This window comes from Corvus cornix, chromosome 1, assembly GCF_000738735.6.
Source record: "Corvus cornix cornix isolate S_Up_H32 chromosome 1, ASM73873v5, whole genome shotgun sequence".
Taxonomy (NCBI): domain Eukaryota; kingdom Metazoa; phylum Chordata; class Aves; order Passeriformes; family Corvidae; genus Corvus; species Corvus cornix.
In genome coordinates this window covers 78,701,515-78,713,678 of record NC_046332.1, presented here as the reverse complement: position 1 = coordinate 78,713,678, position 12,164 = coordinate 78,701,515, and the positions used below count along the sequence as shown (strand labels likewise).

The 12,164-nt window shown below is 56.7% G+C and overlaps 1 protein-coding gene and 1 long non-coding RNA gene across 2 annotated transcripts; both read right to left on the bottom strand.

Moving 5' to 3' along the window:
- Positions 1 to 2,495: 2,495 nt before the first annotated feature.
- On the bottom strand, positions 2,496 to 4,807 carry LOC120410901. The gene is made up of 2 exons (XR_005603236.1): positions 3,020 to 4,807; positions 2,496 to 2,862 (listed from the first exon to the last, which is right to left on the bottom strand). It is a non-coding gene; the product is annotated as an uncharacterized LOC120410901 (long non-coding RNA).
- Positions 4,808 to 6,241: 1,434 nt separating this feature from the next.
- Positions 6,242 to 11,010, bottom strand: ZIC2 (Zic family member 2). The gene is made up of 3 exons (XM_039561538.1): positions 9,938 to 11,010; positions 8,021 to 8,184; positions 6,242 to 7,824 (listed from the first exon to the last, which is right to left on the bottom strand). Exons 1-3 carry the CDS (start codon positions 10,938 to 10,940, stop codon positions 7,423 to 7,425), a joined length of 1,569 nt encoding a protein of 522 aa, XP_039417472.1. The 5' UTR covers positions 10,941 to 11,010; the 3' UTR covers positions 6,242 to 7,422.
- Positions 11,011 to 12,164: the final 1,154 nt, after the last annotated feature.

Genomic DNA, 12,164 nt, shown 5'->3' with positions numbered 1-12,164 from the left:
AAACCACAGCCACAATAATACATAAATAAATAACAGCAAACAGAAGGGTCCGTTCCTGTTCCCGCCGAAAACAACTGTTTTGGCTCTGTCACTGTATTATTTTATTGGAGCAGTCTACGCCATTGCCTCCTAATTTTATTTGAATTTATTTTAGTAGGAGAGACAGCAGGGAAAGAAACGAGGCATTTGGTTTTTTTCTTTAAAGACCATGTTTAGTTTTAATTTTCCTGTATTTTAAAATAAACACATTGGCTGCAGAGTGTTTGATCTTTGCAAGAAGGAAGCCTATATTGTAAAGGAATGTGCAGTATTTTGGTATGAAAATGGGGGTGTGACTCACAGCTGCAGGCAGAAAAAAAAGGTGTTGTGGTGTCAGCCAGAGGTGTTCAGTCTAATAACTCAAGCTGTAAACTGTATCCTCTAAAATTACTTACGTAGTAAATCACTCAGGGGTTAAAAAATAGACTGGAAAGTGTAAAGGAGGGGAAAAAATCTTTTAGAAGTTCCCTTCATGAAAATTATTTGTAATGATGGGAATTAGGAGTTTAATATCTCCCTCATTTTCTTAAATGTGAGGCTGATACAGTTAATTGCCACTATATAGCCGATGGTGCTTACTCTCGGTCGTTCGCGAAGCAACAGAAACTTGAAACGCGTGTTTGGGGATAGCTGTTTCATTGACTGCTTTACGCGGTTTACAGCTAATTTTGACCATCTCGAAGAGAAAAAAAAAAAAATTAAAGAGACAGCCAGGGCGGCGAATGATCCTTAACCATTTTGCATCGCAGCGAAAATACACGGAAAAGAGCCTCCTCCCTCTGCACAGCCGAGGGGAAAGCGCCTCTGACATGCCTTTCTCCCCGAGACACGGAATGTTTCCATCTCTTTGCCTCCCGTAGGTGTATTAGTCTGGTAACAGTTGGGAAACTGGGGAGGCTTTGAAAGGAGAGCTCTCTTCCAGCGTTAACTGCTGAGTTTGCAGCAGTCCAGCCCGGGAGAGGAGGGGGAAAAAATTAACTCCCAACTCCGGTGTCATCTGCAGCGTTTTGCTGCAAAGGAATGGAGCGAGTAATGAAGCAGGAATCCGAAAGGAGCATCCCAAGTCGAGATGTTGCCTTTCAGAGGAGCTTTCCCCGTTTCCAGGGGCCGTTGCCTTCGCTGGAAAAGAGATGCTGGCCGTGACTTTCGGGTGGTTGCACCTCGGCTGATAGGGAAAGTAACTTGCTAGGGAGGTTTCCATAAAGAGACACATTGAGAGATTGGGGGGAAAAAATTAAAATAAGCAAAATAGGATAAAATAAGACAAAAGAAAATAAAACAAAATAAAATAAGCCTAGGGGAAATGCCCTACGGAGGACAGGAAATGTTTACGGTGGAAATAAGAAGTCAACAACAATTAAAATCTGGAAGCCACCATCATTAGTATTCAGCACATACGATCTATCTTTTATGTTTATCTTTCTCCGCGGATCAATATTGTAGCAGCATGTGCCGGGAACAAGCAGAAATCTGACCACTGCATGTGGCTGACCTTTCCCTCTCTCCCTACAGGTCAGATCGTCTTCATCAAAACAGGTCAGATCGTCTTCATAACTATCATCACCTAGTGCGGCCACAGCCACGGCTCTCATTAAAACCGGTATTTAATCTAGGCGCTGTGACTAAGAATTAAAGGAGAAGGGGTGTTTGCCCACACAGAGGAATTAGCAGTCTAGGAAGAAGGGGGAAAAAAAAAAAAGTTGGAATGAAAATTGCTCTTTTTTTTCTTTCTCCGCCGCAAACCGCTGTACACCGAGATCCAGCCCGAACTCGCGCACACCCGCACAGACCCCGTTTCCTGTGGGGGCTCCCCGGCCAGGAACGCCGGCCGGGCGACGGGTCGGGGCGAGCCCCGCCGCCCCTCCGGCCCGGCCCCTGCTGCCCCCGGGACGCCCCGGCCGCGGCCACCCACGGACCTGAGGCGGCCGGAGCGCAGTGCGGGGCCCCCACGACACCCGCGCCCAGCGGACCCCCGCGGACAGGTGTCGGGGAGATCCCGTCCCGCGGCGACCAACCCTGTCCGCCTGGGGCTGGGTCACGCCGGGTGCCCCCCGTGGACCCCACGGCCGCCCCCAGGCCCCTGCGAGGTGCGATGCCGCGCGTGTAAAACACCCGCTCAATCGCTTACTGGCGCTTGAGTTACTCCCCACCCCCCTCCCCTGCTTTAGTTGCCGATTATTTTCTTTTTAACACAAAAAGAGCGTCCTTCCCCCTCCGGAACGCAACAGCTGATCCCGCGCGTGGGGCCGCGGCGCGGCAAGGGGGCGGCTGGACGAGTCCGCGCTCCGCTCCGGGTCCCGCCGCTCGTCCCTGCCAGTTCCCCCCGCGCTCCTCATTGAAAAGCGCTTGGGACCACGGGCGAGGGACGCGGGGGAACCTGCTCATGTTTCCTGCACTGCGAGGAAGTGGGATCCGCGGTCCGTTTGGTGCCGCGCTTCCTTTTCTCGGGACAGCAGTTAGGCAGCCACTTTGAAGTATTTATTAAAGACACTAAACCTCTAGCGAAGGTTCTCCCTCACCCGGTTTTCTTGTCCTTCTCCTTCTTCTTCTCTTTTCTTCTTTTCTTTCCCCCTCAAGTATTAAAGACAGAGAAACCGTCCAGAAAATGAATTTTTAAAAATTAAAAAAAAAAAGAAATAAAAAAGAGGAAACCCCAAGCACTGGGGAAAACTTGCACTTTGGGACAGAGGGGGGCACCGTGCCCTGCAGGGTGGGACAATAGTTCTTGCTTGCTCTACTGCTAATATGCAGCTCCGTCCCCGGTCTTCTGGCTCGGGGAGAAGAGGAAAACACCAAAAAAACAACAGGGAAAAAACCCAAAACCTAAGAGGAATGAAAAAGAGGGGGGGGGGGGCGGGGGGGAGGGGGGAGAGAGAGAAAGAAGAGAGGAAGAAAAAAAAACACCCACGAATTTAAAAACACCACCAAAAAAACCCCTCACATCCACGCGTGAAGATGACAAATAGCAAAATACACATACCTCGCTGTGCCCGGGAGCACGTCTAGCGTGCACTTGCGGCTGGGGAGAGGTTTGGGGGAGCCTGCTATGTCTTCATAGCGGGCAGGAAATGTGTACGAGTTTCTGAAAACAAAGGGGAAACTTAAAAGGCTGATACGGGTCTGGGGAGGTCTGGCCAGAGCCAAACGGAGCGGCTGCGGCCCGGGCTGCTGCCCCCCGGCACCGGCGGCGGGGGGTTGGCCGTGCAGGGGCAGCCCTGTGCCCGCTGCGGAGCCCCGCCGGCACCGGCAGCGCCAGCGGCATCGCCAGGCTCAGCAGCCGTTCCACGCTCGGGTTCAGGAGAGAACTCCTGCATTTTATTCTCTTTCGGTGTGGGCTGGTGTCCTGTCTGTTTGTTTGTTGGAAGGTTGGTTTACCTTTGGGTTTGGGTTCGGTTTTTTCTGCCACCACCGGCTACAACCCAAAGCCACTAGAGCAGTCAGACCAGGTGAAACAGAGCGGGGGCAGGTGAAGGCAGAGCCCTGAGCTGCCCTCCAATTGCGGCTGCGGGGGGCAAAGCACAGTCTGTTTTATGGACGGACACTCAAATTTTTTGTCTTGAGAGGAGAGAGTAATTCCCAGGGAAATCAATCCGTCTTTTCAGGGGGTCCGCAGGAAGAGTTAGGAGAGAAATTCATTATTAATAATAACAATAAAAATTAAACCCACCCCTCCATGCTGTTTTTCACGGTATAAAGGAAGAATCACACCGCAGCAGGAGAGCCGGCCAAGTAGGGCTGCCACAGCTGGGCACGGGGTGCCGACAGCGGGGCAACGCCGTGCCTCCCACTGCTCACCGGCGGCGGGGACCGTGGGGCCGAGGCGACCCGGGAGCCGCCGGGGCAGAGTCGTCGGGGCGTGCGGGCCACCGGCCGGGGCACCCTCCCGCTGTGGCTGGGCATGAGGGGATTGTGGGGTGCCAGGGCAGGGTCAGGACTGCCGGAGAAGTCTCAGGCCTCCTCCAGATTGGTTCCTAGGTTGTTTTCAGAGCCAGGGCAGGGAGGTTTGGCAAGCTCAGTTTCAGTGTGGGAGACAAAAGTGGGGGGAGGTAGGGGTTTGGGGGTGAGGGTGGGGAGGTGGACAAAGGAGAGACGAGCAGAGGAGGACTTCGGGGCCAGTGGTCTCTGAGCCCGGGCCACCCGCGCTCAAGGCTGTGAGGCAGATCTTGGCTGCCCTACCCCCTAAAAAAACCCCAACCCCTGTACCCGATGAATTACCGCTCTCCCTTAAGCGTGGCAGGGCCGGGCCGGGGTCAGGGCACGAGGGAGGCGGGTGGAGAGGGGCTGCGGGCTGGATGCGCCAAGGCCAGGGTCAAGTTCAAGGCCAGCCTGGGTAGGACAGGGAAGGGGGGGAGCTTACTCACTGCCACAGCCGCCGCGGCCGCATCCCTGGGCCTGCTGGAGGAGAGACATCCCTGCCGGAGGGACTGGGGCTGTCCCTGCTGCCACACGACCTGCGCTTTGGGTAGAAGGAGGCCGCTTGCCCCCCTCAAGGATCATCCCTGAGCTCCCCCGAAGCCAGAACGGCTCCGAGGGGAGCGAGAAGGGCAGCCCAGCTCCCGAGCACTTCTCTCCGGCCGGAGCTGAGCCCACCGGGGCGGGTTCGGCGGAGTGGGGTTGGTGGCTCTTGGGCAGGGCTGCTCGTGCGCCCCTGGGCCCGGGAGGGGATTTGGGCAGACGGTGACTGGCAGGGACTGGCTCTGAAGCGGGACCCCCGTGTGGTTTTTCGGACTGCGGGGAGGCCAGCAGGACAAGGAAGGATCCTCTCAGCTGCATTTCCCACGGATGTCTCCAAGGGGCAGGCGGCATATGCCAATGATTTTAATAAATATTTTTTTTACGTAATATTATTACCGAACATAAATTAGGTTTTAATAGCCGTTTGATTACCCGGGGAGCTGCAGTGTACGCGGGGATAGCCGCTCTGGGAGGAGCACAGCCGCCGAGGAAGCTCCGGATCCGCTCCCCATCTAAACTTCCTTGTCAGCGTCGGGACGGGGGGGGAGGGGGTGCCTTTCCCTCCCTCCTCCCCTTCCCCTGGGTGTAGGTAACCCCCATCTCACCCCAGAAGAGAGCAGGGCCCCGTGTACCCTCATCTCCCCACCTAACTCCCTCACACAGGCTGGAGACAACTCTACTGATATTCGAACACACGGGACAAAGCCCGAAAAACCCAAAGCGAAGACTGGCCCTGGGGGGCGTAAGCGATGGACTCGGCCGGGTGTGAGGAGCAGAGGGCTCTCCCGGGCTACACAAGCTGCCGCTGAAGGCAGCGCAGCCACCGCAGGGCGCTCGGAGCCCGGCTCACAGTGCTGCCTCTTCGCAGGGCGTATTTCGGTGGCTTGACAAGGCCGAGCTTTTTCCACGATTTCCCGGCCGCCGTCACACTCGCCTTGGCGGTCCCGGTGCGGCATGCTGTGCCCGGAGAGCTGCTGTCCGGCGGCCCTGCACGGGCCGCTCCGCCGGCCGGGCCCCGTCGGCGCACATGGAGCCAAACGCCGGGCTAGCATCCCGGCAAAGTCACCACCCGGCGGCTCTCCGTCTCTCCCTGAATACGTCTGACAACCCAAACAGCTCCCTGGGCTAGAAGAATAAAAAGAAAAAAAAAACAGAAAGAAAAAAAAAAAAGACAGAGAGGAAGAGAGAGAAAAAACTCAAAGGGGAAATGTGAGCTCTGGGTCATCACAACTTTCTTCTCTCCCAGGCTAGATGGAGGCTACCAAAAAGACGGAAAGACGGGAGGCAAGGACGATCTACGGCTCAAAGCAGCCGAGCTCAGAGCCTGGTGATTGCGCTTCCACCTCCATCGCTAAACGCCCCGCTTTCTCAGCCTGTGGGGCAATGAGCTCCCCAGCCAGACACGCACCGGGCAGAGAGGGGTGAGCCCGAGGAAGGCAGGAGCCGGAGGAAGCTGTGCTCTCGCCGTGCAAATATCTTACTAAAGGAGATCTTCCCTTGCAGGTCATTTGGAGAATATGCATACCCTCACCCTTTTCTTTCAGCCCAGAGGCTTCCCAAAGTTTTAAGGGCTTTTGTGGCTTTTTTTTTTTTTTTTTTCTGGACGGGAGAGCCCAGCTGGATGGAATCCTCCTTTTCCAGTGACCAGCGGATGTTTTATAAGAGTTCTTTTGCAGTTGCCGCTCAGCTCATCACATACCTTATAGCAGGTTTTAGAGAGCCTTTGGCATAAAAAGGAAACAGCTCGTGCAGTTTCAACACGTTTTATTATATTTCTGTATGCATTACTCTCAAAACATATCACAAGAAATGATGAAACCACTTAAACCTTCAAATAAAAAATCTGAAACAGTTTATGCTCACAATTGTACATATTTATAGTTAAGAAACATTCTTTATAAATACTGTTTCCTCTGTAGCAAGTTAATACCATAATTTAATTACAAATGGATAAATATGGTAACAGGTATTTACAGGAGGAAGGGCGTTATTACGGAAAAGCTAACGGCACGACGTTTATTTTTCCTCACAATCTTCCGAACAGGAACTAACAAATTGAACTTGCAAAAGCACTAAAACATCACATGTAAACCCAGCTAACAGAAAAATACATTCACAAGCGTTGTTGTTCGTGTGTGTGTCTGTGAGTAACAGAATGGAGACTTTGGCACGGTATTTCTTCCCCAGTCTATAGTTGAAATGCAGTTTACAATCAAGTTGCCTCTTAAAAAGGAACACAATATTCAAGATATCACAATTACAAAAGAAACCATTTTTTTCCTTCCACGTTACTTTTTTTAAAGGGATGAACTAAAAAAAGAGAAGAGAAGGAAGTGGAGAGGGAGAGCAGGAGAAAAGAAAACAAGTCCATCATTTTCTCGAGGAGGGAGAAAGAGGGGGGGAAAAAAGAAGGAGAAAAAAAAAAAAAAAAGAGGAAGAAGAAGAAAGGGACCAATCCGCGGTTTACAAACGGGACGAACTTCTATACACCGAGAATCCAGGAAAACCTCGTTCCCCACCTCGCCGGAGGAAGGAGAGGGCCGCTATATACACAGTTCGTGGGGCGGGAGGGCGCTGGCTGGTCCGGGCGGGGAGGCGCGGGGGCCAGAGGACTTTGAGTCTCTGATCTTTTGTCTGAAGACTCCAGAAGGAGAGTTTCTTTCCGCCGTCTTGAGAAGCTTTTAGCTGGGTGATGTGTTGGTGGCGCTTAGGCTTGTTTTTTCCCCTCTCTCTCTCCCCTTTCCGTTCCTCCGTTGATTTACTCGTTCTCTTATGTTTTTTCAGCACGTAGTTTTTAGAATTTTTTTTTGCTGGTTCAAAATGTTCTCAAAAATAAAAAAAGAAAAAAATCCAACCAATAAAAAAAAAGACGCGAAGGCGGGAGGGTGGTGGGAGATGAAGGCCCCCTGTCCCCATCCTGCTCGGCCGTCATTTCGCTGCCGGCGGGTGCGGCGGCATCTCCCGGCGCGTCTCCGGCGGGCTTGCTCGGTCCCTCCTGCCCGCCGCCACCGCCACCGCCGCCGCCGGGGCGGGGAGGGCGCGGCGGGGCCGTGCAGAGCAGTCCGGCGGGGCCCTACACGTACCACTCGTTGAAGTTGGAGGAAAGGCCGCTGTGGCCGCCGCCGCCGCCACCACTGCCGCCGCCGCCGCCCCGGTGCACGGCGGACACGGCCGCCGCCGCTGCCGCCGCCCGCCGCCGCCGCAGGGGAGAGGTTGTTTGGTGCTCTGCGACTCGGCGCTAGGGGACACCAGCCCCGGGGGGGTGGAGGATTCGTAGCCGGAGCTGGCGGCCGGGGAGGATTCGGAGCCTTGCGGGGACGACTCGTGCACCTGGGGGGCAAAGGCAACACGGGCCGAGTGGAGGGGGGATGGGGAGGCCGCGGCCGCCCCCCGGGCGCGCCCCCGCCGCCGGCCCGGCCCGCCGCCGCCCCTGGGCCCCGCGCCCGCTGCCCGCCGCCCCGTCGGGGCGCCCCGGAGCGGGGCGGCCGCCCTCCCGCCTCCCGCCGCCGGCTGCGGGGCCGGGTACCTTCATGTGTTTCCGCAGGGAGCTGGGGTGTGTGTAGGACTTGTCGCACATCTTGCACAGGTAGGGCTTATCCGAGGTGTGGACGTGCATGTGCTTCTTGCGGTCGCTGCTGTTGGCGAAGCGCCGGTCGCAGCCTTCGAACTCGCACTGGAAGGGCTTCTCCCCTGCAAGAGAGCGGCGCAGCAGCGGAGTGAGCGCGGCCGCCCCCGCGCAAACCCCGCGCAACCCCGCGCCTAGTTTCCCCGCCCTCGCCCTCCTCTCCCAGTCGCTTCGTCCAGCAGCTTCCCAAACCAAGGGACCGGTTGTGTCCCGGTACCCGCAGAGCCGGAGGGCCGCATTGCTCACGCGCTGCCCTGAAGCAAGGCAACCCCCGTCCCTCACCTGGTTTTCCTACCAAAACCCCGGGGGTATCCCCGTCCCGGCATCTTGCCTGATTTTATTTCGACCGGTGCTGACACACAGAGCCAGCCCCGAAAGAGATTGAAGAAGAAAGACGATTAAGAAAAAAAAAGAAGCAAGCATCATCGAGCCGTTTCGCCTCGGTACCAAATCCGCTATCCTGTTAAACTGGAAACCATTACCGACAGATTTAAGTCCGGGCATATTGTTTCGTGTATGGATATTCGAGATAAACGCACATCCGCTGGGAAAACTAAACATCTGTAAAATACTTCATTTAATTTTCATAGGGATTCCTCTCGCCCGGCTGCCAGGACTCCAAATGCCGGGGAGTAATTTGGAGGTGAGAACTCCACATTCCCCCGCCTTTGGGGGGGGAAGCATTTAACATTAAATTCCATTAGCACCTAAATTGTTTCTTAAAGACATCCGCTCAGACACAATGACTTCAGTGCGGGCATCTCATGCAAATACATTTCTCAAATTTTAAACCCTGTTAAAGCTCGTCTCGCACCTCGCATCGGGCTTAGCACTTGAGAAAACAATAGGCCTCGAGATTTTTAGCCTTTCTCCGGGTAAATATTTGGAGTGGAAGTCGCTAAAATATTTGGCCGTCTTTTATGAAATAGTCTGGCACTGTTTGAGCCGGCAGGAGTAGTAAATGAATAATAGATGAGGCGGGGAGGATGCGTTTATTTTTGTTACTCTTCGGCTCAGGCATTTTCCATCGGGAAAGCCTGGGCTCCCTCGACCCTCTTCCACCTGATTTGGGTGGAAGTTTCCGAACCTCAAATCCTCTGTTCCCTATTACATAATTTAATAAACTGTTGCAAAAACACCTTAAATCACATCGAGTGAGACTTTAAAAACAATTTTTTTTAAATGAGAACATTTTATTGCCTTGCTCACACCATTTAAATTTAATGGAAAGCATTCCCAGAAAGGGACTTTTTGCCACTTCTAACGGGATTTAGGACTAATGACTGATTTTGCACGTATTTATATAGTTTCTCTCTCTCGGTGTCCATACATAAAAGCCATGCTCACAAGCGCTGAAGTTGTATGCAAATACATTGCATAGAGCAAATAACTAGGGCGTTTCAAATGGATGGATGGATGGATGGATGGATGGATGGATGGATGGATGGATGGATGTCTTCCCGTATTTTAGCAAGACGGCAAAATTTGGTTCACACTGTATTGCGCGTTTCTGCGGAAAGGCACCGCTGACCCTCAGCGCGAATCTACAGCTCTCACCCTCAAACTAAAACAAATCAGTAAAATATCCTTTCGAAATCTGGAATGGAGGGGGGTGTATGCTCCTGGGGAAGAAACCAAAACAAACGCAGCAGTGTGATGGAGAGGGTTAAAAAATAAACTGGAAGCTTATTTTATCACTCTCCTAAATTAACATCACTCTGTCTGAGTATCTATCAGTTTACATATATATATATATATGTATATATATATATAGGCACGGGCAGAGGGAGGAAACCTGCCGAAAGAAACCCGAATTACCTGTGTGCGTCCTTTTGTGAATTTTGAGATTTTCTGATCTGGCGAAAACTTTTCCGCAGCCAGGGAAGGGGCAGGGGAAGGGTTTCTCTCCCGTGTGCACTCGGATATGATTGACCAGTTTGTATTTCGCTTTGAAGGGTTTGCCTTCGCGGGGACACTCCTCCCAGTAGCAGACATGGTTGCTCTGCTCGGGTCCCCCAACGTGCTCCACCGAGACATGGGTGACCAACTCGTGCATGGTGCTGAAAGTTTTATTGCAACTTTTTTTGGGGTTGTTCAGCTGTTCGGGGTCGATCCACTTGCAGATGAGCTCTTGCTTGATGCACTGCTGCCGCATGTAGCGGAAAAAGGCACCTGGGTGGTGATGGTGGTGGGCTGCCATGTTCATGCCCATATTCATATTCATGGGGCCGTACTGGTTGTGCAGCTGAGCCGCCGAGTAAGGGTCAGTCCTGGGGCTGGAAACCTGGCGGTACTGATCCGACCGGGCGAATACCTCCCCTGGCAAGCCCAGTCGCATCTGCCCATTGAGGACATTTTGGGAGGCGTGGGGGCCGTGCTGGTCGTGGATGCCCGGGAAGAGGAGGTGGCTCTGAGCGTCCGTGTGCGGATGGTGCAGGCTGCCGGCCGCAGGGCCGAAGATGCCGTGCTGTCCGCCGGCCGGCGACGAGTCTCCGAAGCCCCGGCTGCGAAACAAGAAGTCCCGGGTAGAGTTGAAGGGCGCCCCGGAGTAGGAGCCGACATGAGCGGCGTGGGGCCCCAGGGCGGCGGCGGGGTAACCGGGCGCCTGCGAGGTGAACGCCGAGCTCTGCCCGGGGGAGAGGTCGTGAGCGCCGGCGTTGAGCTTGAAGGCGCCCATGTGCGCCGCCGCCGAGTCCACGAAGCTGTTCTGCGCCGCCAGGCTCAGCTCCCGGTCCTGCATCTCCGCCGCGGCCGAGTGGTGGTGCCGGGCGAAGGTGCCCACTCCGAGGGCCGGGAACTGCGGGCCGGCGTCCAGCAGCATGGTCCGCGCCGCTTCGGGGACGCAGCCGCTGCCGCCGCTGCGCCGCTGCCGCCTCCCCGCTACGCCTCCGCCTCCGGGCTGCCTCCGCCCGCCGCCCGGGCGCGGGGCCGCCGCCGCTCCGCTCGCTTCCCCCGGCAGCCGCCGCGTCCCCCCGCCCGCCGCCGCCGCTCCCGCACCGGCCCGATGCCGCCGCTGCCGCCGGCCGGCGGAGTCGTATCCGGAAGCCAGGCAGAGCAGAGTCAAAGGCGAGCGGAGAACCAAAGTGTATTAAAGGAGCTGAGGCGGGGGCGGGCAGGGAGGGGAGGGGGAGCAGGGGAGGGACGGGGCTGGGGGACGGGAGGGGGGGCAAGGCTCGCCTCGCCGTTCCCTGCGGCACACACGCACGCACACACACACTCACACACACAGGACCCGCGCACACGCCGCCGCCGCCCCCCGCTTCTCCGCCGCCACCGGAGATGTCAGCGCCGCCGACCCCGCCCGCTCGGCCCCGCGCCGCTCCCCGCGTGGGCCGCGGCCCTCCCCGCCGCCCCGAGCCCCCCCGCCGCTCCCGGGCCCCCGCTTCTCGTTTTATCCTCCGCCGGGCATTAGCGGTGTCTCTCACGGAGAAAAACTTGCAGCCGCGGGTTCCCCACGGAGCGAAGCGGACCCGGGGGGGTGCCCCGCGCCGCCCCCGCCCGCCGCGGCGGAGGGGCGTGAGGAGGGGGGCGAGGAGGGGGCTGCCGGAGGCGGATTAAAAACAATAAGGGCGGCGGTGGGGTGGGGAGGGGAGGCGGGGGGCGGGAAGGGGCCGGGAGTGCCGGAGCGCCGCGGCCGGGGCGGCGGAAGTTGCAGCCCCGCTCCGCCCGCGCCCTCGCTGCCTTTCCTCTTCTGTTTATTTCGATGGGCGCTGCTGAGGCGGCGGCTTTTTATTCCCCCCCCTCCCCCTCTTTTTCTTCCCTCCCTCCCCGGCCTCTCTCCTTCTCCCCGCCCGCACTGGCGGCCTCCTCTCCCAACGCCGCCTTCACCCGCCGCCCGGCGCTCTCCCGGCTCCCGCTCATTGGCCGAGCCCCCCGTCCATCCGGGCGTCCCCCGGCCACCGGCTAATGGCGGAGCGGCCGCCCGGAGCCCTGCCCGCCCCACCGCCCGCCCCGCGCCCCGCCGTGCCACCGCCGATCGCCCCCGCGGCCGCCCGGCCCCGCCCGGCCCCGCACCGCACGGCCCCGCTCGGCGCCGGTGGCCGCC